Source organism: Macaca fascicularis, chromosome 20 (genome assembly GCF_037993035.2).
Source record: "Macaca fascicularis isolate 582-1 chromosome 20, T2T-MFA8v1.1".
NCBI classification, from domain to species: domain Eukaryota; kingdom Metazoa; phylum Chordata; class Mammalia; order Primates; family Cercopithecidae; genus Macaca; species Macaca fascicularis.
Genome location: NC_088394.1, coordinates 83,362,712 through 83,386,642, shown reverse-complemented (window position 1 = coordinate 83,386,642; position 23,931 = coordinate 83,362,712). Strand labels below are relative to the sequence as shown.

At 49.8% G+C, this 23,931-nt stretch overlaps 1 protein-coding gene across 5 annotated transcripts in view; it reads left to right on the top strand.

Annotated features, from left to right (window-relative positions):
- Nucleotides 1-7,210: 7,210 nt before the first annotated feature.
- Nucleotides 7,211-23,931, top strand: part of ZCCHC14 (zinc finger CCHC-type containing 14) — an 89,610-nt gene continuing 72,889 nt past the window's right edge. For 2 of the 5 annotated variants that reach the window (XR_012428647.1, XM_005592737.5), the window contains exon 1: nt 7,544-8,188. Coding sequence is in view for 3 of the 5 variants with exons in the window: in XM_005592737.5 (XP_005592794.1) it covers nt 7,619-8,188 (570 nt within the window). In the remaining 2 variants the exon portion in view is untranslated. Of the gene's footprint in view, nt 8,189-23,931 lie in introns of all 5 variants that reach the window. The other 3 variants (XM_005592736.5, XM_065537552.2, XM_074026622.1) reach the window with 3 other exon arrangements.

Here is a 23,931-nt window from a genome sequence, read left to right as displayed (position 1 = left end):
CGGGGTTTCACAATGTTGGCCAGGTTGGTCTTGAACTCCTGGCTCAAGTGATCTGTCCACCTCGGCCTCCCAAAGTACTGGGATTACAGGCACGCACCGCCGCACTCGGCCAATAAAAACTCTTAAAAATGAAAAGAAACATAGAGCAAAAACCTGATAGAAAAAAGGGCAAAAACAGGCATCTTTTTGAACAAGATACAAAAAATGGCATCCCCACCTAGTTCTCTGACCCTTCCAGAGACTTTGAGATGTCGTTGTAATTTAATAAATCTGTTTCAGCTCAAGCTAGACATCATAGATTCTGTTGCTTCTAATTTATTTGGTGGGCACAGGCTATTTATAGAAATCAATCCACCTTGAATCATGAAGGCTTTCCAGCCTGCAGTATGTCCAAATGTTACCGACACCAGATCCTGAAACAGTTTTAAAAGAGGAATTCACAGATGTATTTTCAAGCAATTACAGTTTTATCCCAATGAGAGTACTGCCTTCTAGAGTGACGATTTTGAAGGAGAGAGAGTTTTGGGTTTGGGTGAGCCCTGGTATGTTTGTTCAAAAACAGAGCTTTTAGAGTCACACCTCATCACCCAAACAATATGTTATATGCCTTTGGAATGTTTTTTTTACCCACACTTGAGTCTGGGAGTGTCTCATGTCTTGAGACTTCATTTCAAACAAAACAGTGATGGTAACGTGAAGATGATTCAGATGGCATTGGGAAGCTCTCCAGTTCTTCCATCTTCTCGATACTTCTCTGAACCCCGGGGACACAGGATCTAGAGGCGGCAGATCGGGTTTCAACCTCTTGAAAAGTCCAGGGTAAGCAGGACTGCCTTTGGAAACTCTCAGCATAGAAACAACCTGAATGCCCAACAAGAGGGGATTTTTTGAATAAATCATGCTACATCCAAACAAAGATTTGTGCTGCCCTTAAGATCCACGATTTAGAATAGAGTCATGGTTATGAAAAGACATTTGGGATGTATTGTTAAGTGAAAAAAATAGATTGCAAAATGTGGAGTGCCATCCTATTTTTGTGTCGTATACTATTTTTTTGTGAAAGTATGTGTGCATAAATATATTTGAATACAAAAGTGTCTAGAAGAGTATCTTTTAGAGTTGGTTATGACTGGGAAGTGAGATGATTTGTGGCTTTTTATGTTGTTTTTTAGTGAGGTATAAGCTGTTCATAAGGAACACGTATTGTGTCATAATCAGACAAAACAACACAGTCATTTACATGTTTTTAAAAATCCTCTATTTGCTTGAAAATACTCCAGAAAGAACATGTGTGTATGTCGGGGGTGGGGTGAGAGGAATGAATGAAATAAGAGTGGCAAAATGTCATCTTTGCTGAAGCTGGCCAAAGGGGACTATAAGAAATCACCATATGATTCTCTTGACTTTTGAGTATGTTTGCACATTTTCACAAGAAAAGGTGAAAACAAACAAATAAAACCAAGGTCAGCAGTGAGTTCATCCTTGGCTTTCAGAGGATATCACAATTGCAGTGCAAGAAACACAGAAATATGAAAAACAAATATACAACAGAAATAAGGCTGCAAAACTTAACGCTAAGAACCCAGGAGCTATCAGCTCTGCTACCTCAGGCCAGTAACAGCCTTATGAAGCCTCAGGTCCCCCAGCTGTAAAACGGGAGGAAACCCTTGTTGCATGGCAGGCATGTGGTTCAGACTGAAACTCTAATTACTACTGTGGTTGCTGTTGTTCAGTCCATAGGCCCTGGAAGTCTGGAAGCAAGAACTCCACACCCCAACAGTGGTTTCAAACTTTGGTGTGCACTGAGATGACCAGGGTTACTAGCAAAAATGCAGATTCCTGGCCGGGCACAGTGGCTCACACCTGTAATCCCAGCACTTTGGGAGGCCAAGGCCAGTGTATGGCTCGAGGTCAGGAGTTTGAGACCTGCCTGGGCAACATGATGAAACCCCATCTCTACTAAAAATAAAGAAAATTAGCCAGGCGTGGTGGTGCGTGCCTGTAATACCAGCTACTCAGGAGACCCAGGCAGGAGAACAGCTTGAACTCAGGAGGTGGAGGTTTTAGTGAGCTGAGATCGTGCCACTGCATTCCAGCCTGGGTGAGGGTGAGACCCTGTCTCCAAAAAAAAAAGAAAAAATGCAGATTCCAAGGTCCTACCCAGGGACCCTGACTCCATACTTGGGGCCAGGCCTAGGGCCATCTACTTTAAATAAGACCCCAGGTCATACCCACTGGGGAAATACTGCATCTAACCCTACACCAAAGACACCCGGCTAAGCAGGTCTGCCATGGACAAAAACTCCTCACTGTGCAGAAACCGGGGCTGGATGTCATTCGGGGCTGATTGCCCATTTATGACTCTAGGTGGACTTTGTCTGTAGTCATGGCTGGAAAAGCTGGCAAGCAACAGACACCTCTGCAAAAATAGCAAATAAACAATATGTCACATTTGTGGCTTCCTCCTGGGAGGGGCAGAGTCTATGGGCAATTGACTTAGGGCAGAATCCAATTCCAGCATGAACTAATTGTGTGGCCCAGGCGATGCCCTTGACCATTCAGTATCTGTATGATGGGAATTTTGATAGCAGTATCAGAAACAGCCCCACGAGGTTTTGGCAATTACACGAGGCTGTCAGGAACCGAGGCCTGGAGCCAGCACCCCATCAGGAAGTTCAGGGATCCACTGGATTTATGGCCTCCACGCTCAGGGTGCTGGGTCCCAAACCTTCTCAATCACAGGAATGCAGGACTCAGGCCAAGGGAAGGAAGTGCCCGTCGCAGCTGGAGACCGCACACACCCTGGCAGCACCCCAGGGAGAGACAATTCCCTGCCGCGCCAGGCTTCTCCGTGCACCTCCAGCCCCGATCACTTAAGGAGCCTCTGTCCCAGTCTGAGTCTTAACTTTTGAGTCCTCTGTTTGTGTTGTCCTGCCCCTGGCCTGGCCTCCAGATCCCTCCTCTCATGGGGTCCTAGGTCTGAAGGAAAAGCAAGATGGTGGCAGTCTGGGGGAAGAGCATGTGCTTGGGATCCTCGTGGCCCATTTCTGGGCTTAGCCTGGTCACCTGCTGCAGTCATTATCACTAATTCAGACCTAAGCAGTAACCCCAGGTGTGTCACGTCCTCCTTGTAAATTGTTTGTTTGGGGAATTTGTGGTGAACTCCAAGTCTCTCCTCTCTCTCTCTCAAAATTAATACTATTGGAGTCATTTGTGCTTGATTGCAGCCCTGTGGAAGGGACAGCCCCCACTTCTCCCCATGCCTCTTTGTGGTTATTTGTAAGGCAGTCACAGGAAACCAATACAATGGCATTTCCCCTAAACATGAGTGTGGCTCTCAGCGCAATCCAGTTCGCAACTAATATTCCATCCCTGCCCTATATAAGACCAGGCCTCAGGAAGGGCTCGGGGACCTCAGAGGCAAATGACACCCAGCCCTTCAACCCTGCACAACCACAGACCTCATACACCCAGTGGTAACCAATTTGGCTGAATAGCACCCTAGACTGTGGGCTCCCCCCGGTGCTGGGCCCCCTCACAAAGAGGCAGGGCCCATCCTCCTGACCTAGCCTGAGCCCGTGTCCTCTCCCAACCTCCTCCCAGCGATCTCAGCCGCTCCAGCAAGGCATGGGGCTGGTGTCCTTCAGCTGCCCCCCTCTCCAGAGGAGGAGAGGCGGCAGATGTCGAGGCAGAGGTGGAGAAAAGCTCCTGGCACGCTTGCAGCCGGGGTCACCTTGTGCACGGGCAGAGTCTGGGAAGAGGGAGACAGTAGGTGCCCAGTGTGGAAAACCAGAATCTCGGGGCCAGGACCTAGAGAATGCTGGAGGGCCTGGGAGGTCAGCGTCCTGCCCTCTCCCCATGAGGGAGGCCCCCTCCCTCAGGCAGCCTGCCTGCTTCAGAGTGGGGAGTCCAGGTTGTCAGTTCTGTATGGTTGATAGGCCTGGTCTCATTTGCCTCTGAGGCCCCCAAGGCCTTCCTGAGGTCTGGTCCTGTAGGGCAGGGATTTCATATTTGCTGTGAACTGGATTGAGTTGAGCCACACTGATATTTGGGGGGAAATTACATTGTTTCAGTTTCCCTGGCTGCCCTACAAATAACCACAGCTCGTGTGAGTGCAGGAGGGGTGGGGAGTGGGGGGTGGGGTGAAAACAATAGCAACTTACCCTCTCATAGTTCTGGAGGCCAGGAGTCCAAAGTCAAGGTGTGGGCAGGGCCCTGTTCCCTCTGGAGGCTCTAGGGGAGGGTCCTTCCTGTCTCCTGCAGCTTCTGGCAGGCCCAGGCACCCCTCAACTCCAATCTCTGCCATCCTGGCACATAGTCTCCTTTCCCCCGAAGTCTCTATATGTTCTTCTCTGTAGCTTACAAGGACAGTCTCATTGCATGTAGGGCCCACCCTAATTCAGTATGATTTTATCTTGACTCTTACCTTAATTATATCTGCAAAGACCCTTTTTCCAAATAACGTCACATTCTGAGATTTGGGGTGGAGATGTACTTTGAGGGGACATGATTCAACCTACTAAGCCATTAAATCACAAAGGGCACACAAGAAGGACCAAAAAGGCAGTGGGAAGTGGGGAGGACCTTGATCCAAGGACTTCCACAGCTCAGGCCTCCCTTGTTCCAGCCAGCAAGGGCTTTCCATGAGCACCTTTGACTTCCACTGCTAGCCAGGATGATGGGTTCCTGGCTCCCTTCTACAGATGAGGAAACTGAGGCTCAGAGGCCTTTGAATGCACAGCCAGGTTCACACAGTCAGCCAGAGCTGGGACTGGAGCTCACTTGATACCGAAGCCTGGGGGTTTCACTGTCAGCTCAAGCTGGATTGCATAAGCCCCACCTCCACCCCCAGCACTGATAAGGTTCCAAGATCTTTCTCCCAGGACCTTGCTTTATCAATAAGAAATGAAGGTATTGAACTATCTTTTCTTTTTTTTTTTTTCTGAGACAGAGTCTTACTCTGTCACCCAGGCTGGAGTGCAGTGGTGGGATCACCACTCACCGCAACCTCCTCCTCCTGGGCTCAGGCAATTCTTCCACTGCAGTCTCCCAAGTAACTGGGACTACAGGCACATGCCACCACACCCGGCTAATTTTTGTATTTTTTATAGAGATGGGGTTTCGCTATGTTGCCCAGGCTGGTCTCAAACTCCTGGGCTCAAGGGATCTACCCTCTTCGGCATCCCGAAGTACTGGGATTACAGACGTGAGCCTCTGAGCCCAGTCAAACTGTCTTGATGTTCATGTTCTTTCACTACCTCAGATTATGGATTTTGGAATGTGGCCAGTTCCCTGGAATCACATTAAGAAGTGAGATCCAGGAGAACAATGATTAATTTAATTATTAATAGAAATCAGCCTAGACCTGGGAAATAAGATGAGGAGACCCAACTGTCCCCAGCCTTGCCCTTGTGCCCATGTGGGAAGCCATCCTGACTCCATTTAGATTTTTGCTTCTTCCTACACTGACCAAGAACACTGGGGTGGCTCCAGGGAAACGTGTCCAAGGTGTGGAAGAGGCTGGGGGAGTGAAGAGCAAATTTTTTTGTTCCCAACCGTGCCTCTCTGCAATGTCTGCTCATCTTTGAAGACCTGACTGGAGAATGTAGGGTTTGTTTGTTTTGGAGAGACTGGGGGGTGGGGGGGGGTCTCATTATGTTGCCCAGGTTGGCCTTGAACTCTTGGCCTCAAGCGATCCTCCTGCCTCGGTCTACCCAGTAGCTGGAACCACAGGTGTGCCAGATTCGGCTGAAGTGTTTTGTTAAGAAGTTTTCAGCACCTTGGACCATATCCTGAAAAAGTTCATTCATTGATTCAACCAATCTCTATTGTGCACTGCCCAGAACCAGAGTGTGAGCTCCACGGGGTAGGGAGGGCGCCAGCTTTGCTCTCAGCTGCCCCCGGGCGTTTGGGACCTGGAACCCATGAATGAACAGACCCCGTTCTAGATCCACAGACACTCAAAGCAGTGCTCTCGGGGAAGGGCAGGGGAGGAATGAGCGTCCAGCCCCCGCGGCTCTCCTTTGACTGAGAGTGGTGGGATTTAAAGGTGGTTGGGTGCACCGGCCCTTCCCCCACCTGCAATCCGGTGCCAATGCAAGTGCCAGGGGAGGGTGGCGTTTCTGTTTACTTCCAGCCAGGTCAGCTCCCTTGCCCCCGCCCCTGTGTTTGCATTTTCTCGGTTTGGCGAGCTGGGGAAGTAGCCGCGGAAAGAAGGCGGATTTAAAGGCTCCATTCGGACGAGGCTTTTGGAGAAAGCTTGCACCTCCCACCACACCCCCAGGGCAAGTCAGCCGCCTCAAAAGTGCCGGTGCCGGCCCTCTGTGAGCTCATCACCTTCGCACAAGCCCTCGGGGGCGGTTATTATTACCCTCATTTTCCCGGGGAGGCTCCTGGGGCTCAGAGAGGCCAAGTGACTCGTCCAAGGTCACACAGCTTAGCAGTGGTCGACCCGGGATTGGAACCCGGGGGTCCGGACCCCGCGGCGGCCATTTCTCGAAGATACCCACTACCTCCCTCTTACACCGCTCAGGAATAAAGCAGGAAGGCCGAACGCCCCGTTTTCGCCCAAAAACAATGCTCCACGCAAATTTGCGGGAACAAAAGCAACCAGAAATCCAGCCCGGGTTTTCCGCCTCTCCGATCTCCGCGGACCAATCGCGTCCTGAAGGCCGCCGAGGGACGGGAGGCGGTGGCTCCAACATGATCGACAACCCCCGGGGAGGCGTGGCCGCGGCACGGGCGAATGGGATTGGGGTCCAGGCACAATCACGGGCCGAGAACGGGCCGCCTGAGCCAATCAGCGGGGGGAGGCGGGCCCGGCCGGCCCGGGCTGTCGCGAGAGGCGGCCACCCCGCCCACTTCTGCTGGTCCCGGCCGCCCGTCAGCCGCGAGCGCGACGATCCCTCCGCTCCTCTGACGGCGCCTCCGCTGCCGCCGCCGCCGCCGCGCTCGGGCCCGGATCCGTCCGCCGCGCGGGAGCAGCAAGGCCGGCAAGTCCCGGCCGGATCCCTCCGCGCCGCCCGCCGCGCGTCCCTCCCCCGCCAGCGCCCGTTCCGCGGCCGCGGCCCCCAGCGCTCCCCAGGCGGCGACGCCGCGCCCGCGGCCCGGGGTAACGGCCGGCCTGGGCGGAGGCGCGGGCGGCGGCGACGGCATGGCCGGGGCGGCTCCGTCGGGGGGCGGCCCGCAGTGACAGACCCTGCGGCGCGGGGGGAGATGGGGGCGGCCGCCTCCCGGGCGACGACGACGACGACGACGAGGAGCAGCCGCCGCCGCCGCCGCGCACCGGCCGCCGCTGGGCACGGGCGCGGGGAAGGCGCCTCCCCGTGAGCGGGGGGCCCGAGGCCGCTCGCCGCCCCCGGCCGCCCCGGCCGCCCCGGGCCCCCCCGGCGCCTCGCGCGCGCCCGCCCGCCGGCCCCTGACGGGAGCCTTGCCCGGCCCCGGTCCCCGCCCCCGCCCCGGCGCCCGCCAGGCCCGCGGCGCCCGCGCGCCCTCGCCCGGACCCGGCCCCGGCCCGCGCGCCCCCGGCCCCGGCGCGCCCCGGCCGCGGCCCCCGGCGCCCCCTGGCCGCCCCCGCGCGGCCCCCGGCCCCGGGTCGCGGCGCGGCGCGGGCGGCAGCATGGTGGAGAAGCGCTGCCCGTTGCAGAGGGACGGCGTGTACCGCTGGTTCTCGGAGCTGCCGTCGCCGCAGCGCGTGGAGTTCCTGTGCGGCCTGCTGGACCTGTGCATCCCGCTCGAGCTGCGCTTCCTCGGCTCGTGCCTGGAGGACCTGGCCCGCAAGGACTACCACTCGCTGCGCGACTCGGAGATCAAGGCCAACAACCCGGCCGACCTAGGCAGCCTCACCAACCTGACGGACGAGGTGGTGCGCAGCAAGCTGCTGGTGTCGCTGGCGCTGCTGGGCTCGGAGCAGCGCGAGGCGGCGGGCGTGCTCTACCGCACGCTCACGCACATCGACTCCATCATCCACAACTACGGGCTGCAGCTCAACGAGGGCCGCACGGGCGATGAGTTCTTGCTGCTGTTCACCATGGCCTCCAACCACCCGGCCTTCAGCTTCCACCAGAAGCAGGTGCTGCGCCAGGAGCTTACGCAGATCCAGAGCAGCCTGAACGGCGGCGGGGGCCACGGCGGCAAGGGCGCGCCCGGGCCGGGCGGCGCGCTGCCCACCTGCCCGGCCTGTCACAAGGTGCGTGCCCGCCCCGAGCTCTGCCCTGTACCCAACTCTGCGCCCCTAACTCTGCACGCCAAGCCTCCAGCCTGCACCGCGAGTCCCCCACCCAGGCCTCCAAGCCTGCACCGCAACCCCCCCCCAACCCACGCCTCCAACCTGCACCGACAGCCCCCACCCAGGCCTCCAGCCTGCACCGCGAGCCCCCAACCTGTGTTCCAAGCCCCATCCCAAGCTTCTACCCCGCACCCCAAATGTGTGCCCCACCTCTCCAAGCCTCCACCGTACATCTCAAGTCCCCATCCCGTGTCCCAAGCCCACATCCTAAGCCCCCACTCCGCACCCTAAGTCTGCACTTCAAGCCCCAAGACCGCACCGCGGCCCTGAACCCACACCCTCAGTCCCCTCTGCGTGCCCCAAAGCCTCCAGACCTATGCCTCGCGCCCCTTGGGCAGGAGCGGCTACAGGGGCCCTGGGTCCGAGGATCCGCGGGAGCGGTGCGGGAGACGTCCGCAGTCAGAACTCACAGTCCCGGGTGCCCTCCTTTCACTTAGCTGGCTGCAAACGCGATAGGGCCTTTGTCCCCTTAATGGGGCCCTTGGGTGACAGATAACTGATTGCGGCGCCTTGGTTTCCCCAAATCTGGTATTTATTACCAGAAAGGGAAGGAGCCGTGGCCATGCCAGAAGCCGCCGGTGAGGTGAACATTGCAAGGCGCTGAGCCGCTCCCTCCACACAGGTGTTCGGGGCCCCGCTTGGGGCCTGTGTCGCTGGGGGTCTGGGCGCGGGACGTGGCTGTCCGTGTGAGCTCATTTATGGACACGTGCATGCTGTATGATGTACGCGTGTGTCGCATGTGGGCATGTATGTGTGCACACGTGTGTGTATTTATGAATGTGCACATGCCTGTGAACGTTGTGTGTGATCGTTTTTAAGAGCCAGGCTACCTGTAACGGACAGAAAAAGACTCTTAGAGCTTTAAATGCCCGTGAAACCTGTTGGCGACCCTTAGAAACAAAACCTAGGCTGACTTTGAGTGGGAGGACACCGGTGCCTTAAGGAACGTTAGGTTAAGTTAAAGATCTCCGGTGTCCAAATTGAACCGGAAGGGCATCCTGGCCATCCACTTAGCGATGTGAACTTTTGTCTAAGTGTTTCAGAACTGAAAACGCAAAGTGTTTGGGGCTCAAGCTATTTTTAACAGCCCCCTGCAATCCAGTGCCAAAATTTTGCTGCCGGAAGAGATTACTTTGACCTGGTGTGATGTGTATTTAGATTACAAACTGATTTTTTTTTTGGGGAGGGAATAGGTTGCAGTCAGGACCAGTCCTGCTGAGTGCCTCTTTGCAGTGTCTTTAAGCTCTTTGAAGTTAAAACTTTGATAAGACTTTCCTTTTATGAGTGGCTGAGAACACCGTCTGGTTTGCTAGGTTTGTGTGTGTGTGTGTGTGTTTAAAGCTTTCAATCCTAGATTGTGGCTTTTTCTTTTTAATGTCTTCCTCTAAGAAGTAGTTGTGATACATACGTTGGTTTTTTTAATTGATTTTTTTGTGTGTGACATTTATCTCCATGACTATAGTTTTTAAGTTCAGCTCTCACCCTAGATTCCAGGCTGTGTGCTGCGCAGAGGGTCCTAGGAAATGTAGTTGTTTCTAGTAATCTGTGTAAGCCTTGACATGCCGGCAAATTGTCGCCTATTCATGGAATCCCACTCATTTATGGTCAGTTTTCATGTGCTGTTACTCCTTTGTGTAGAGTCCACCCACTAATAATTTCTATGGCTGTTGCTACAGTAACGTCAGCTCTTTAAGGGGATTCTTACTGTGTGAGCACGGGTGCATCACTTTATGCAGACAGTGGTGATTATTACTTTGGCTGGGCAGTGAGCTAAATCTAGAACAAAAATATCTTTTATAGGAGAGACTTTCTGTCAAGCAGAAATCCCTTTGATGAGATGAAGGGGCTAATCTATTCCTCTCAGCTCACCCCTGCACACCCCCCTCCCACCAACCCCAAGGCCACGGGCACTGAATTTACCAGCCGTGCAACCTTGGCCAGGATCCTTCTGCCTCTCAGGGTGTCCCTGTTGCAGTGGAAGGGATGTAACCTACCCCACAGGCTTGTTATGATGATTACATAGGTAACGTGAGCTTCCAGCAGAGGTGCAGTAAATGCTGCTTTCTCCGTATTTATGGCCTCTCTGGCTTTTAACATTCATTTTTACAGAGGTATGCTAACTTAAAGTAAGGCGTATTTTATAGATGCAATTATTTACATCTTGGCCATGAACGTTTATGTGTTCTAAATTGGTTTTTGAATAGTTACTTGGAGCTGGCAATTTTTTAGTTTCATCTTTGGAAAACTGGAAAATTCTGTGACCCTTAACGAGAGGATTATTATAAGGAGTAACCTTGGGTTGTCATTTCCGTATTTCAAAACACCCATGGTTTCTAGTTTTCCCTACATCCCCAGTGTCACTGCTAAGCTAATTTCAGCCCCATTCATTTAACTTTCGTTTCTGTTGCTGCCTCAAAGCTAATACTGATGCTGATGAACCCTTTGTTGATTGGAGCAGTCACCTTAGATGAAATCTAGCATTTAAATATTTTGCGTTCTTAGTTTCTAAATCTAACATTTGGGGTAATCCTGAAAATGCAGCCCCGTTAAAGCTGTCTGCATTCTTTTGTAAGCTGTTGTATTTTTTGTTGAACTCTTCCAACTTAGAGACTTTGTATTTTTCTTTTAGAGATACAAATGTCAATTGCTTTTAAAATTCTTTATCCAATTTGAATTTTTATTTCTTGGCCTGGCGAGGTGACTTACGCCTGTAGTCCCAGAAGTTTGGGAGGCCAAGGTGGGCAGATCGCTTGAGCGCAGGAGTTCAACAACACCAGCTTGGGCAACGCAGCGAAACCCTGTCTCTACAACAAATACAAAAATTAGCCAGGAGTTGTGGCGCACACTTGTAGTCCCTGCTACTTGGGAGGCCGAGGTGGGAGGATTGCCTGATCCCAGGAGGTCGAGGCTGTAGGTGAGGTATGATCGTGCCACTGCACTCCAACCTGGGTGACAGAGTGAGAACCTGTCTCAAAAAAATTTTTTTTAAGTTTATTTTGACTGTATTATCAGAAAGTCATTATTTAGAATTCCTTGTCCAAACTCTATATTTTTATTTAAAAATTCTTACTGTTCTGAGGACTTATAGAGGTGTAAAAGTGTGGGGAGTGTAAAGTAGACATACCTGTATTTTACTTTCAGAAAGAAAAATACTCCCAGTAGCCACACTGATGGTAGGCTGAATTAGTTGTACTCTGCCTGGTGGCCGGTAATGCTGCTGCTTGCTGCTCCTGCAGTCGCCTGTTCCAGGGTGCCAGCTGTGGGGGATAGTTGGCTTAAACTTTCTAATGTCTGTTTTACGTGAATAAAAGACCATAGTTTTGGAAATAGTTAAAATAAATCCTTTGTAGTTTTTTCTTTGTGTCAGTGATAATTAATATGCTGTGGTATATGCACATGCTTATTCTTGTTTTGAAAATAACAGCCTTATTGAAAGAGAATTCATATACTATATACACTTAACCCTCTTAAAGTGTAGAAGTCAGTGGTTTTTAGTATAGTCATATAGCTATGCAAGCACGACCACTGCCTCTGAACGTTTCCGTCACCCCAAAAAGAAACCCAGTGTCTATTAGTCACTCCCCATTCCCTGTGCCCCCCAACCCTTGACCACCCCTTTTTGTCTCTGTGGGTGTCTTTTGGATGTTGGATGTAAGGGGAACACACACCGTGTGGCTCTTTGTTACTGGCTGCCTTCACTGGGTGTTGTGATCTCGGGACCCCTCCGTGCTGTGGGTGTGTCAGCACTTCCTCCTCTTTCACGGCCGAGTGGCGTTCCCCTGTGTGAAGAGGCCAAGCTGTGCTCGCGCGTTCCTCAGCAAGTGGAACTTGGGGTTGCTTCACGTGCTTGCTTGTAGACCTTTTTCTTCATGGTTAATAGGCTCTTTGTCTTCACCCCCATGCACCGTGCCTAACACTTAGCGCATCCTCTGTGGACCACTGGCGCACGTGTCTGTGCAGGGCTGTCCTGAGGGCTCCTGTTTGACCTGGTGGATTGCTAGATGCCGTGTGTAGAGCTGTGTTGTAGGTGTGGCCTCAGCTAGCCTGGGGAGCTACAGTTGGAGATGGCAGGGAACACGGTGCTGTTGGTACAGAGCCTCCAGACTGGTGTATTTGGTCAGCGACAGGTATGAGGGAGCAGGGCCTGGTGGGCAGGGGTGGGGCCCCGCCTGAGCTCCAGCTGTGAGAGCCCTGCCCTTTGTGTTTCAGCATCCTCAGGGTGTGGATAATGAACTGCTTCCTGGGGCTGATTTTTTGAGGGGGTATTAAAATGATGTTTTTAAAGTTTTTGGTGCAGGGGTGTGGTGGGATGGTGGTCTTCCTTTAGGATTATGTGCTGTGGAACAGTACTGGAACTCTCTGTGGCTTGCATTGTGAGTGCCCGAGAATAAGTACTGTAGAAACTTCATATGGACACAAATACTGTGAATAAACCTGCTGAAAATCTCTGTCCAAAGATCAGCAACAGCTTTTGCTTTGTTGCTTTTCATAAGCTGTTGAAAATCATTGCAGTTCAGAGGTGAAATGTGGGATAGTTCATCCTTAGGTTATCAAAGTGTAAGTGGCTTCTTTTGGTTTCTCCTTTAGCCCTAAACTCTGGTCCTGTTGCAGCCGAGAGTCATCTAGCATTCCATAAGAACGGACTCTCTGGAGCAGCTGTTGTCACTGATGGTTAAAGGAATAGCTGTGACCTAAAAGCACTGTTTTGTCTCCCATCTTTAACACTTGTTCTCCTGGGCAGCTGGAAACTGCCTGGTCTGTGAACTTGTCTGTGAACTAAGTCTTCTGGCTGTCTTTGTATACATTGCTTGTTTTATTACATCACAGGAGATAATATCCTAACACATAGTGGATTTTTTTTATCTTTCCGGCCAGCTGTTACAGGTCTAAAACACTGTCCTGTTTCATAGTAAAGTACAGTACATGATACCGGAATCGAGACACACAGTCATGTGCTGCTTAAGGACACAGACACGTTCTGAGAAAGGCGTCCTGAGCTGATCTTGTCGTGTGAGCACCACAGAGTGCACTTACACAAACCTAGGTGGCGGAACCCGCTGCACCCCAGGCCCCGGTGTAGAGCCCATTGCTCCTTGGCTCTAAACCTGTGCAGCGTGTTGCTGTACTGAATACTGTAGGCAGTTGTGACCCAGTGGTATTTGTGTATCTAAACAGAATAGGTACAGTAAAAATGCAGTGTTAGAATCTTAGAGGACCCCGGTCCGTGCGGTCAGTGATGGAAGCATCATTATGCAGTGCGTGACCATGCCGGGATGCAGTCCTGATTGCTTTCTTGGTGGTTGTGTTTTTGTTGATGCCATGATGGAGCTGCAGTAGCACTGCCATCTACTGTGTAATGGCTTGGATTATGTGGTACTGTAATTACTGTCCTTTGCCCTCACATTAAATGAAGGCCATTTACTTTGACATGAGCTAGTTCACCTTTGCCTCATTTAGTTGAACACAGATTTGAGTTCTGCTGTTTTGTACTGTGTTCCGAGCATAGTTGTAGGAACTGGAAATTCTGTGTCATATTTGGGTATGATGAGTAATATGATGGTATTGTTTGTTCAAGTGAGAAGATAATTGGAGATAAGCATCTGCGTTAGTCTTGTTGCTGCAGGTGAAGCGTACCGTTTTCTTAGGCTTTAGTTTACCCATTTTCTCTTTAGTCCTGTAAAACTTCATTTACCTTTTGGATTAACATACTTTTCCAACAAATCTACATGAGTCTTAAAACTCCAGAGTCCGGCTGGTAGAATAGAATAGTAAGAGGTACTTGCGCTGGGGCATTTTTGTTTGTTGAATTGATGACAAAGAAATTTTTGTTATGCTAGGAAAAATTTCTGCTTTAGTGTTGTCCCCCGCCCCCCACCTTAGAGGCATTAGATTTTAGAAAAAGATCCGTCTTTTTTTTTTTTTTTTTGAAAAACTGCCAGTTGGAACAGTAGTTATCTTATTAGTTTAAGAACCGTTGCTGCAAGTTACCTTATTAGGGTACATTATTGAAGGGCTTTTGGTTTTGGACTTTAGTCTGACATATGCAGTTTAGAAATTAGTTTTAGCAAGGTAATTTTTTTTTTCTCCAGTCTCTGTAGGTGTTTTTATTGTAGAGAGACCTGATACATTGTAGAAACATTTCCTATCAAAGGTAAAAAGAGATCATCCAGAACTAACAAAATAGGTTAATTCTTAGCAGTTTCTGTTTTGTTCTGGGTTAAAAGACCCGAAGCTACTTAAAGTGAGAAGACAGAAGCAAGACAGAGTATCTTTCAAATAATTGCTCTTCTAGCAGCTGCGTGTCATGTCTGATCAGGGCATGATTAAGCAGGACAGGACTTCACGTGCTGGCCACAAAGCCCTGGCCCCAGCCGCTCACCCTCAAAGAGGGGCACTGTGGACCCCGCCTGCCATTCACTACCCAGCTTGCCAGTGGGGCAGGTGCTTTGCAGGCTCACAGAAAAATCACTCGCCCTTGAAATGTGTTATCTGGGCCTGGATGCCTCCTTAGTTTCTCTGTGTTTCCTTTCTGTGTAAGGCTGATCCCTCACTGATGGTTTGGTCACACCCCTCTGTTTCCTCAGGGTCACTGGTGGGTCAGCGTTTGAACGTTGTGATTTCTGTCTCCCTCCTACAATCCAAACTTTGACCTCTAGTATTTTCCCACCCGACCCATAAACAGAACCATAATGGTTCTCTGATTTGTTTTCAACAAAACCCCACCTTTAACATCACTCACCTCTACCAGCCAACAAAACTCCACCTCTAACACCACTCATCTCTACCAGCCCCTGTTCTCTTCGTGGCTTCACCACCGAGGCCTCACCACCGAGGCCTCCCTGAGCAGCTAGCAGAAAAGGCCTTCCATCCCGCTGGCTGGCGCTGGTCCACGCGAATAGGTTGATGTGTGTCTTTCCAGACATGTTTCTGCACATATATGTTCACACGTTCTTTCAAGACCCCATATACATGCTTAGATACACGTAGGATCTTACATACACGCTGTTCATCTTGCTGTAACAGCCACGCTTCATGAAGTCAATTCTGCTGTCTCTAGTTCCTCACCTTCAGTTATTCCTCAGCCTCCTGTGACCTGCCTTTTGCCTTGAACCTCTTTAACAAAAACAATTTTTATGGAGGAGTATTCAGCAATCTCTTCAGTGAAGAAAAATTTTAAATAGGTAATGTAACCAGAGGTAAGAAGTGGAAAAGTGCCAGAGGCAGCTGCATGGAAAGTCCCTTCTCCCACAGATGGCGGGGAAGGGCACCCAGGATGTTTTAAGGGTCAGGCAAGGTTCTCCTTTCCCTGGGTGTTGATAACTTTTATTTCACGTGTAAAAAACATGTTTCTTATCCTCTTCCCAGCCATCCAGTTCCCCTCTTTGCAGATAGCACACTTCCTCGTAGAACATTCCAGAGAAACCATATGTATTTACAAGTAGATACCTGATGTCCCACTGCACACACAGGTGCCTCCTGGTCTTCTCTTGGCAGTCTTTCCAGGTGAGGCTTCTCTGTCAGTCCATAAAGAGCTTGTTCATGGCACGAATGTGTTATTTAATCAGGCCCTATTGATAACATTTTGTTCCATCATATTACCAACCAGTTCAGTGTCATTTACATGTTACGTACATATCACCCACATGTTACAGACGACAGATGGCACCTTTCGCAGTCAGGTAACTCTGCCTGTGGAGTAGAAATCCACAGGTGGAGTTCGGTCAAATGGTCTGTGCTTTTGCATTTATTTTACCTGTTGCCAGGATCTGCTTTTAGAATTCCCACAGCCATGTACAAGGCCCGTTTCCCTAACCTTTAACGAGCCCAGTGAGCACTTGCTGGTCGCGGCCATTCTGTTAGGTGGAGACTTACCCTGGTGTGGTATAGTTTTATCTTAGGAGTGAGGTTGAATATTGTTTCAAGTAAACTATTTCATTGGTTTTTGGTGAGCTGTTTATCTCCTTTGCTCACCTCTGTTGGGTTGTTGGTCTTTTCTTTTTTTAATTTTTACTTTATTTGAGATGGAGTCGCACTCTGTCACCCAGGCTGGAGTGCACTGGTGTGATCTCGGTTCACTGCAACCTTTGCCTCCTGGGTTTAAGCAATTCTCCTGCCTCAGCCACCCAAGTAGCTGGTATTATAGCCTTGTGCCACTGAGCCTGGCTAATTTGTGTGTGTGTGTGTGTGTGTGTGTGTGTGTGTGTATTTTTAGTAGAGATGGGGTTTCACCATGTTGACCAGACTGGTCTCAAGCTCCTGACCTCAAGGGATCCACCCACCTCGGCCTCCCAAAGTACTGGGATTACAGGTGTGAGCCACCACGCCTGGCTGGGTTGTTAGTTTTTAGAAACTCCCTAAGTTTCAAGGAAATCGTCTTTAGTAGGAATTGCATGTATTTGTTTTTTGGGTTTTTAATCTTGTCTTTTGATTTTGCCATGCAGTTGTTTTCTCTTCTTTTTTTTTTAAGTGGTATATTTATCAGTCCTTTTTGGCATGGCTTCTGGCTTTTGTGTCATAATGCATAATGTATAATGCGTTTCTCATCATACATATTATACATATGCATGTATTGTGCGCGCATAATACACATGACACCCCGTACATTCTAAAGACAGTCCCCTGCAGTGTCGCCTATGGAACTTGTGTCATTCTCTTTTTATACCAAACGGATCCATCTGGAATTGATTTGGTATAAGGTACAAAGTTAGTTTTATATTTTCCAGATGACAGCCCATTTGTCCCAGTGCCATCTGGTAAATGGTCTCTGCTCTCCGCGATCCGAGCTGTCTCTGAGGTGTACTCCCACATCTATTTGGGTTCACTTCTGGACCCTGCGTTCTACTTCGTGGATGTCTCCATCCACATGACCTCACGTTGGCCAGGTTCATTGGATACTCTCGGTTATGTTTCTTACCTCTCGTTCGTTTTTGTGGTTTTCCTACACAGAGGAATCCCCGGGAAAGGTTTTTTTGGGTTTTGTTTGAAATAAATATGGCTGCGAGGCACCTCCCCCGGTTGGTGGCTTCTGCAGCCTGGGTGTGCCGGCTGGCTGGGATCTGCGCTGCCTCCGCCAGTTCTGGCACTGCTGGTTTTCCTCTTCTCTGAGTATCTGTTTTCAGTTTTTCCTCTGCTTTTCTGCACTTTTGATGATGTTATTCCTCAGACTTCTCTCCTTTTTCTTTCTTTTTGCTTTATAATTCATAACCTTTTCAGCTGTGGTTTTGCCAGTCTCAGTGATGAATCCAAAAAACCTAAAGGCTCAACCAGACCTTCAGCTTCCAGTGAAAGTTCCCAGTAGCTCAGTGTGTGCAAAGGCGGGTTTCTCTCTTCCTGCCTGCCATGGTTCCAGTGTTTCCCCCAAAGTTTGCATCTCGGAAACTTAATCCCCAGTGCAGCAGTGTTGGGACATGGGTAGGTCACGAGGGCTCTGCCACTGCCATTACGGTGAGGTAATATCCTTGTCACCCGAGAGTGCTTTTGTAAAGGCCGGTGTGGGGCTCCTCTTGCTGGCTTGTTCCCTGGCTCTGTCACCCTTCCCTCTTCTGCCTTCCACCATGGGATGTCCCAGCAGGAAGGCCCTCAGCAGATGCAGGCTCTTGCTGTTGGACTTTCAGCCTCCAGAACTGTAAGAAATACCCTTCTTTTCTTTTTCTTTTTTTTTTTTTTTTTTTTTTGAGACGGAGTCTCGCTCTGTCGCCCAGGCTGGAGTGCAGTGGCCGGATCTCAGCTCACTGCAAGCTCCGCCTCCCTGGTTCCCGCCATTCTCCTGCCTCAGCCTCCCGAGTAGCTGGGACTACAGGCGCCCGCCACCTTGCCCGGCTAGTTTTTTGTAGTTTTTAGTAGAGACGGGGTTTCACCGTGTTAGCCAGGATGGTCTCGATCTCCTGACCTCGTGATCCGCCTGTCTCGGCCTCCCAAAGTGCTGGGATGACAGGCTTGAGCCACCGCGCCCGGCCCTTTTCTTTATAAATTACCTACTCTGTGGCATTCTGTTACAGGAACACAAAACAGACCAAGACACCAACCCTGACCTGCTCTGTCCTTCCCTTCTAATTCCCTCCAGCCAGAGGCCCAGTCCTGCCATAGAGATGCCCTTTTTTATCCCCTCCAGCTGGTTTATGAACAAGTCCTAAATATCTTTAGATTTGTCTCCAGTGACACCGTTACAGCCCCGATTCATTGTTCCCTCAGAATCTCCTTTCTTTCCCCCCTACTTTCCTTTCTTCCTCTCCTTCCTTTCTCCTCCCACTTCCCCTTTCTCCCCCGTTTCTCTCCCTACCACACTTGCCGTGGTGGTCACATATATGGCACACTTCTCTGGACGCAGGCTTAGATTTGAGGCAGTATGCCAGGGAAGCAGGACGAAGATTAGAATAGTCTTCAGGGAACCAGCATGGCCCCAGCCTGGCCTAACTCCACTTTGCTTCTGATCAGAAATCTGTATTAGAATGCAAGTCAGCTGATGTCAATGTTTAACGTCTACAAGAAACAACTTCATAGCTGCTCCATTTTATCTTCTAATTGAATAGTTCAGAAGCATTGGTACCTTAACTCTTTTTAGAAATAACACTGATGTGCCCAACTCTGACCTTGACTTAGGTCTAGCCTCATTAACATTCTAGTCTCCTGGCCTGGGTCTGCCTTCTGGTAACCCTTTTTGGTCTCCCTGGCCTGGGTCTGCCTCCATAACCCCCTCTGGTCTCACTGGCCCCCTCTTAGCCTCTAACATCAGTTCCCTTGTGTCACTGGAATGGTCCTGGTCAAAAGCATGCAGGAGCCTCATTTCTGGCTTACGGGTCTTAGCATGATGTGCCATGGCCTTTGTGATCTGTCCCCTGCCTGTCTGTACACACCTCTGTCTGTGGGCGCAGTTCCTCCTCACTGTGCTTTCTCTCTCCTGCGCCCTGGGAGAGGCTGTTCTCTCAGACTGGACACCGGATACCCCCATCCCCATTATTGGTTCATCGATACCAGTCATTTTGTTGTTGCATTCTTATCCTAGACCTTATGTGCTGTGTTCTATTTCTGCCCCCAAGAGTTTGACTTTGACAGAGACTGCCTTTTTAAATCACTAGAGCCTAGCAGTTCCTACCACCTACTAGGGGCTCACCTATGGAGCATTCGTTAAACCCAGGGGCAGGAGGTGTTGGGTGAATGAAAAGCCGCCGTAGTACAAGTGCTTTTTTCCCTTCGGGTTTTTCTTTTCAGTGGCCACAGTAGTAACTCCTGTTACCAACTCATACTTTTTATCTTTTTAATTTTTGCCTTTATCCAATGACTACTTCATATATATTATGTAGCTGTAGATTCTAGTGAAGTTTAACTTGAATTTTAACATCTGTATTCTACTTTCTTATTTATTTATTTTTGAGACAGTGCCTCACTGTCGCCCAGGCTGGAGTGCGGTGGCGTGATCTTGGCTTACTGCAAGCTCCGCCTCCCGGGTTCACGCCATTCTGCCTCAGCCTCCCGAGTAGCTGGGACTACAGGCGCCCGCCATCACGCCCGGCTAATTTTTTGTATTTTTAGTAGAGACGAGGTTTCACCGTGTTAGCCAGGATGATCTTGATTTCCTGACCTTGTGATCCGCCCACCTCTGCCTCCCAAAGTGCTGGGATTACAGGTGTGAGCCACCGCGCCTGGCCCTACTTTCTTATTTTTAATTTTATATTTTTCAAAAGCTGGCATGTAAGGCCAGGTGCACTGGCTCACACCTGTAACCCCATCACTTTGGGAGGCCAAGGCAGGTGGATCACTTGAGGCCAGGAGTTCAAGACCAGCCTGGCAACATGGCGAAACCCCGTCTCTATTTAAAAAGAAAAAAAAAAAGAAAGAAAAGAAGAAACTGGCATACAAAAGCTTTCATTGGGAGAAACTCTGTGACACAAGAGTTGGGCTTTAGGTTACCGGGGTTGCACACATACAAGGTTGTGAATGCGTCAGCTGAGAGCTCGGAAGAAGCCACATGGCATCATGATGCTTTGGTGGCCTCCTCTCCTGTGGAGCCTGTGAAGGCCTGTGTGTGGATGAGTTCATTTCCATGGAGTAACATTTTTAGTTCTGTAAGTAAGTTTGTTTGGATTATATTTCTTTAATGCTTTTAAAACTTTAAATCATGGTAAGCCTTGATGTTTTAGTTTGCTACATAATGTCTGTTTTAGTTTGTTGCATAATGTCAATAAATTGAAAACCTGTTACTCATTCTAATTAAAGTTTCATTTGTATTTCTTTTATACTTTCAACAGTGACATCAGATTAACTCTTAAGAAGGGAGCATTATGGAATCATTTGTCTATTTGGGACATTTGCATAAAAGCATCAGTAGAATTACCAGAAAGAAATTATATCCTTAGGTTTCTGGTTTGTTTTGTTTTGTTTGTTTTGTTTTTTGAGACGGAGTCTCGCACTGTTGCCCAGACTGGAGTGCGGCAGTGCGATCTCAGCTCACTGCAACCTCTGTCTCCCGGGTTCAAGCGACTCTTCTGCTTCAGCCTCCTGAACAGCTGGGATTACAGGCACACGCCACCACACTCAGCTACTTTTTGTATTTTTAGTAGAGACAGGGTTTCACCATGTTGGTTAGGGTGGTCTCGAACTCCTGACCTCAGGTGATCTGCCCGCCTCGGCCTCCCAAAGTGCTGGGATTACAGGTGGTGAGGCACCGTGCCTGGCCTATCCTTAGGTTTCTTACTGACTCTAATTAAAACATGTATATATAGGAACTAATTCTTAGAAGTATTATAGTCTAGAATTGAAAAAAGATTAAACTGTTTGAAATAGGAAGAGATTTAATGTACGGGGAAGAGGAACAACCCTCACCCCTACTCTATTTTGGACATTTTAATAAAATTTAAAAGCTTGAGAATAATGCTGACAACCAAATTATAGTAAAATTGGCCTGGTGCGATAGCTCATGTCTGTAATCCCAGCACTTTGGGAGGCTGAGACAGGCAGATCACAAGGTCAGGAGTTTGAGACCAGCCTGACCAATATGGTGAAACCCCATCTCTACTAAAAATACAAAATTTAGCCGGGCGTGGTGGCGTGTGCCTGCAATCCCAGCTACTCGGGAGGCTGAGGCGGGAGAATCGTTTGAACCTGGGAGGCAGAGGTTGCAGTGAGCCAGGATCGAGCTACTGCACTTCAACCTGGGCAACAGTGAGACTCTGTCTCAAAAAAAAAAAAAAAGTAAAATTAATGAGATACTTTGAAAGCATGGAGTACTGGGGTCGCGTGAGAAGCACTGTGTGGTGTGTAAACTCTACCCGGACACAAATAGATACTCAGAGAACTTGCACGCCACCTCTGGGAGATTCTCCTGACTCCAGGTTCCTGGTAGAGTATCTTTCATATGTGAGAACTCATGCCGTTTTCCAGTCAGTTCCCACCTTCTCCGCACCCCGACTCCCGGGCCTTGTTTCTGTTCTTTTCCTCGATTCTGTTTCTTTTCCACCACCGGTCAGTTTCGCCTATTCTAAAACTTCATTTAAGCAGAATCATGGAATTCCATTTTATCTGTTGGCTTCTTTCGTTGCCTGATTTTAGTGGCTGGTCTAGGGATGACAGTGTAGATTCTGAACTTTCCACAGTCTGCTTAGAGTTAATACTGTGCCACATGTCATGCAGTGTGTCATTTCTCAGAGCACTTACATGTGTGGGTTGTTTAAATAGGTGTAAGGCTTTTAAACTAGCATAGCATTAATACTGTATTGAGGAGGGTAATTTATCAATGTTACTTTTCCTTTTACAATTGCTAATAAAGATAGGAGGTGAGGAGCAGCAGGCTACAGGGAAGAGCGATGCGTGGGGGCGTGTCAGTGTTTCTAGATGCGTGCAGTGATGGGCAGCAGACTCGGGGAGCCTTGCAGTGGAGGTGTGTCAGTGTTCCCCAGGTGTGTGAGGTGAGGGGCAGCAGGCTGCAAGGGGATGCCGTGGGGGGGGTTGTGTCGGTGTTACCCAGGTGTGTGCGGTGAGGGGCAGCAGGCTCAGGGGGATGTGGTAGGGGCTTGTCATTGTTCCCAGGTGTGTGCGGTGAGGGGCAGCAGGCTCGGGGGGATGCAGTGGGGGCGTGTCAGTGTTGCCCAGGTGCGTGCAGTGAGGGGCAGCAGGCTCAGGGGGATGTGGTGGGGGCTTGTCATTGTTCCCAGGTGTGTGCGGTGAGGGGCAGCGGGCTCGGGGGGATGCCGTGGGGGCGTCAATGTTCCCAGGTGCAGGAGGCTGCTCTGAGGGCGTAGCATGTATTTCATTTAATCCTCATAACGGCTCCATGGGTTAGGTTATATTTTTGTCCCCATTTTAGCAGTGAGAAAACAGACACAGAGAGGTTAAGTATAAATAATTTGACAAAGGTGACGTTAGTTAGTGGCTATTTTTATTATGTGAAGTTAAAATTGTTTGTGTGTTGACTTCATCATTCAAAGTGAGAGGAAAAACCTGAGGAATATGAAATGAGACGAGGAAGAGAGCCCCAGACTCTGTGGCTGGTAAGAAGTAGGGAGTGTGATCTCGTCCCCGGCTTCCGCCTGCTCTGCCGATGCCCGGGGCTGCCCCATGTGTGCAGCCGGCCCTGGGTGGGATCCATGATCTTGGTGACAAAGCTCCTCTCCCTGCCGTGGCCCCAGCGGCTCGTTTTTATTCATTCAGCACCAAGTATGTAAATGATAGTCCTCAGTACCGCAGTCCAATATTTTGTTGGGGTTCCTTTTTTTCTTTCCATTTAAAGGTAAAACCTACATTTAGTGAAATGCACTTATTTTAAGTGTGTCATCTGAGTGTTTTCACCACTTCATGTTTTTTTGTTTTGTGTCGTTGTTTTTTGAGATGGAGTCTTGCTCTGTCACCCAGGCTGGAGTGCAATGGAGCAATCTTGGCTCCCTGCAACCTCTGCCTCCTGGGTTCAAGCAATTCTCCTGCCTCAGCCTCCTGAGTAGCTGGGATTACAGGCACGCATCACCATGCCTGGCTGATTTTTTTATATTTTTATTAGAGACAAGGTTTCACCTTGGTCAGGCTGGTCTCAAACTCCTGACCTTGTGATCTGCCTGCCTCGGCCTCCCAAAGTGCTGGGATTACAGGCATGAGCCACCGTGCCTGGCCCACCACTTCAGTTTTGACAGACATAAGCCTTGATGGGGGTTTGTGCAGTATCACCGTCAGCCCAGAGAATTCCCTCCCGCTGTTTTCCAGTCAGTTGGCCACCTTCTCCACCCCCCACCCTCAGACCTTCACTCTTTCCCTTGGCCGGGCGCGGTGGCTCATGCCTGTAATCTCAGCACTTTGGGAGGCCGAGGCGGGCAGATCACAAGGTCAGGAGATTGAGAGCTTCCTGGCTAACATGGTGAAACCCTGTCTCTACTAAAAATACAAAAAAAATTAGCCGGGCCTGGTGGCGGGTGCCTGTAGTCCCAGCTACTCGGGAGGCTGAGGCAGGAGAATGGCATGGATCCGGGAGGCGGAGCTTGCAGTGAGTCGAGATCGCACCACTGCACTCCAGCCTGGGTGACAGAGTGAGACTCTGTCTCAAAAAAACAAAACAAAACAAAAAAACTCTCCCTCTGTTCTGTTTCTTATGAACCATTGATTAGTTTTGCCATTTCTAAAACTTCATTTAAGCAGATTCATGGAATTCCATTTTATCTGTTGGC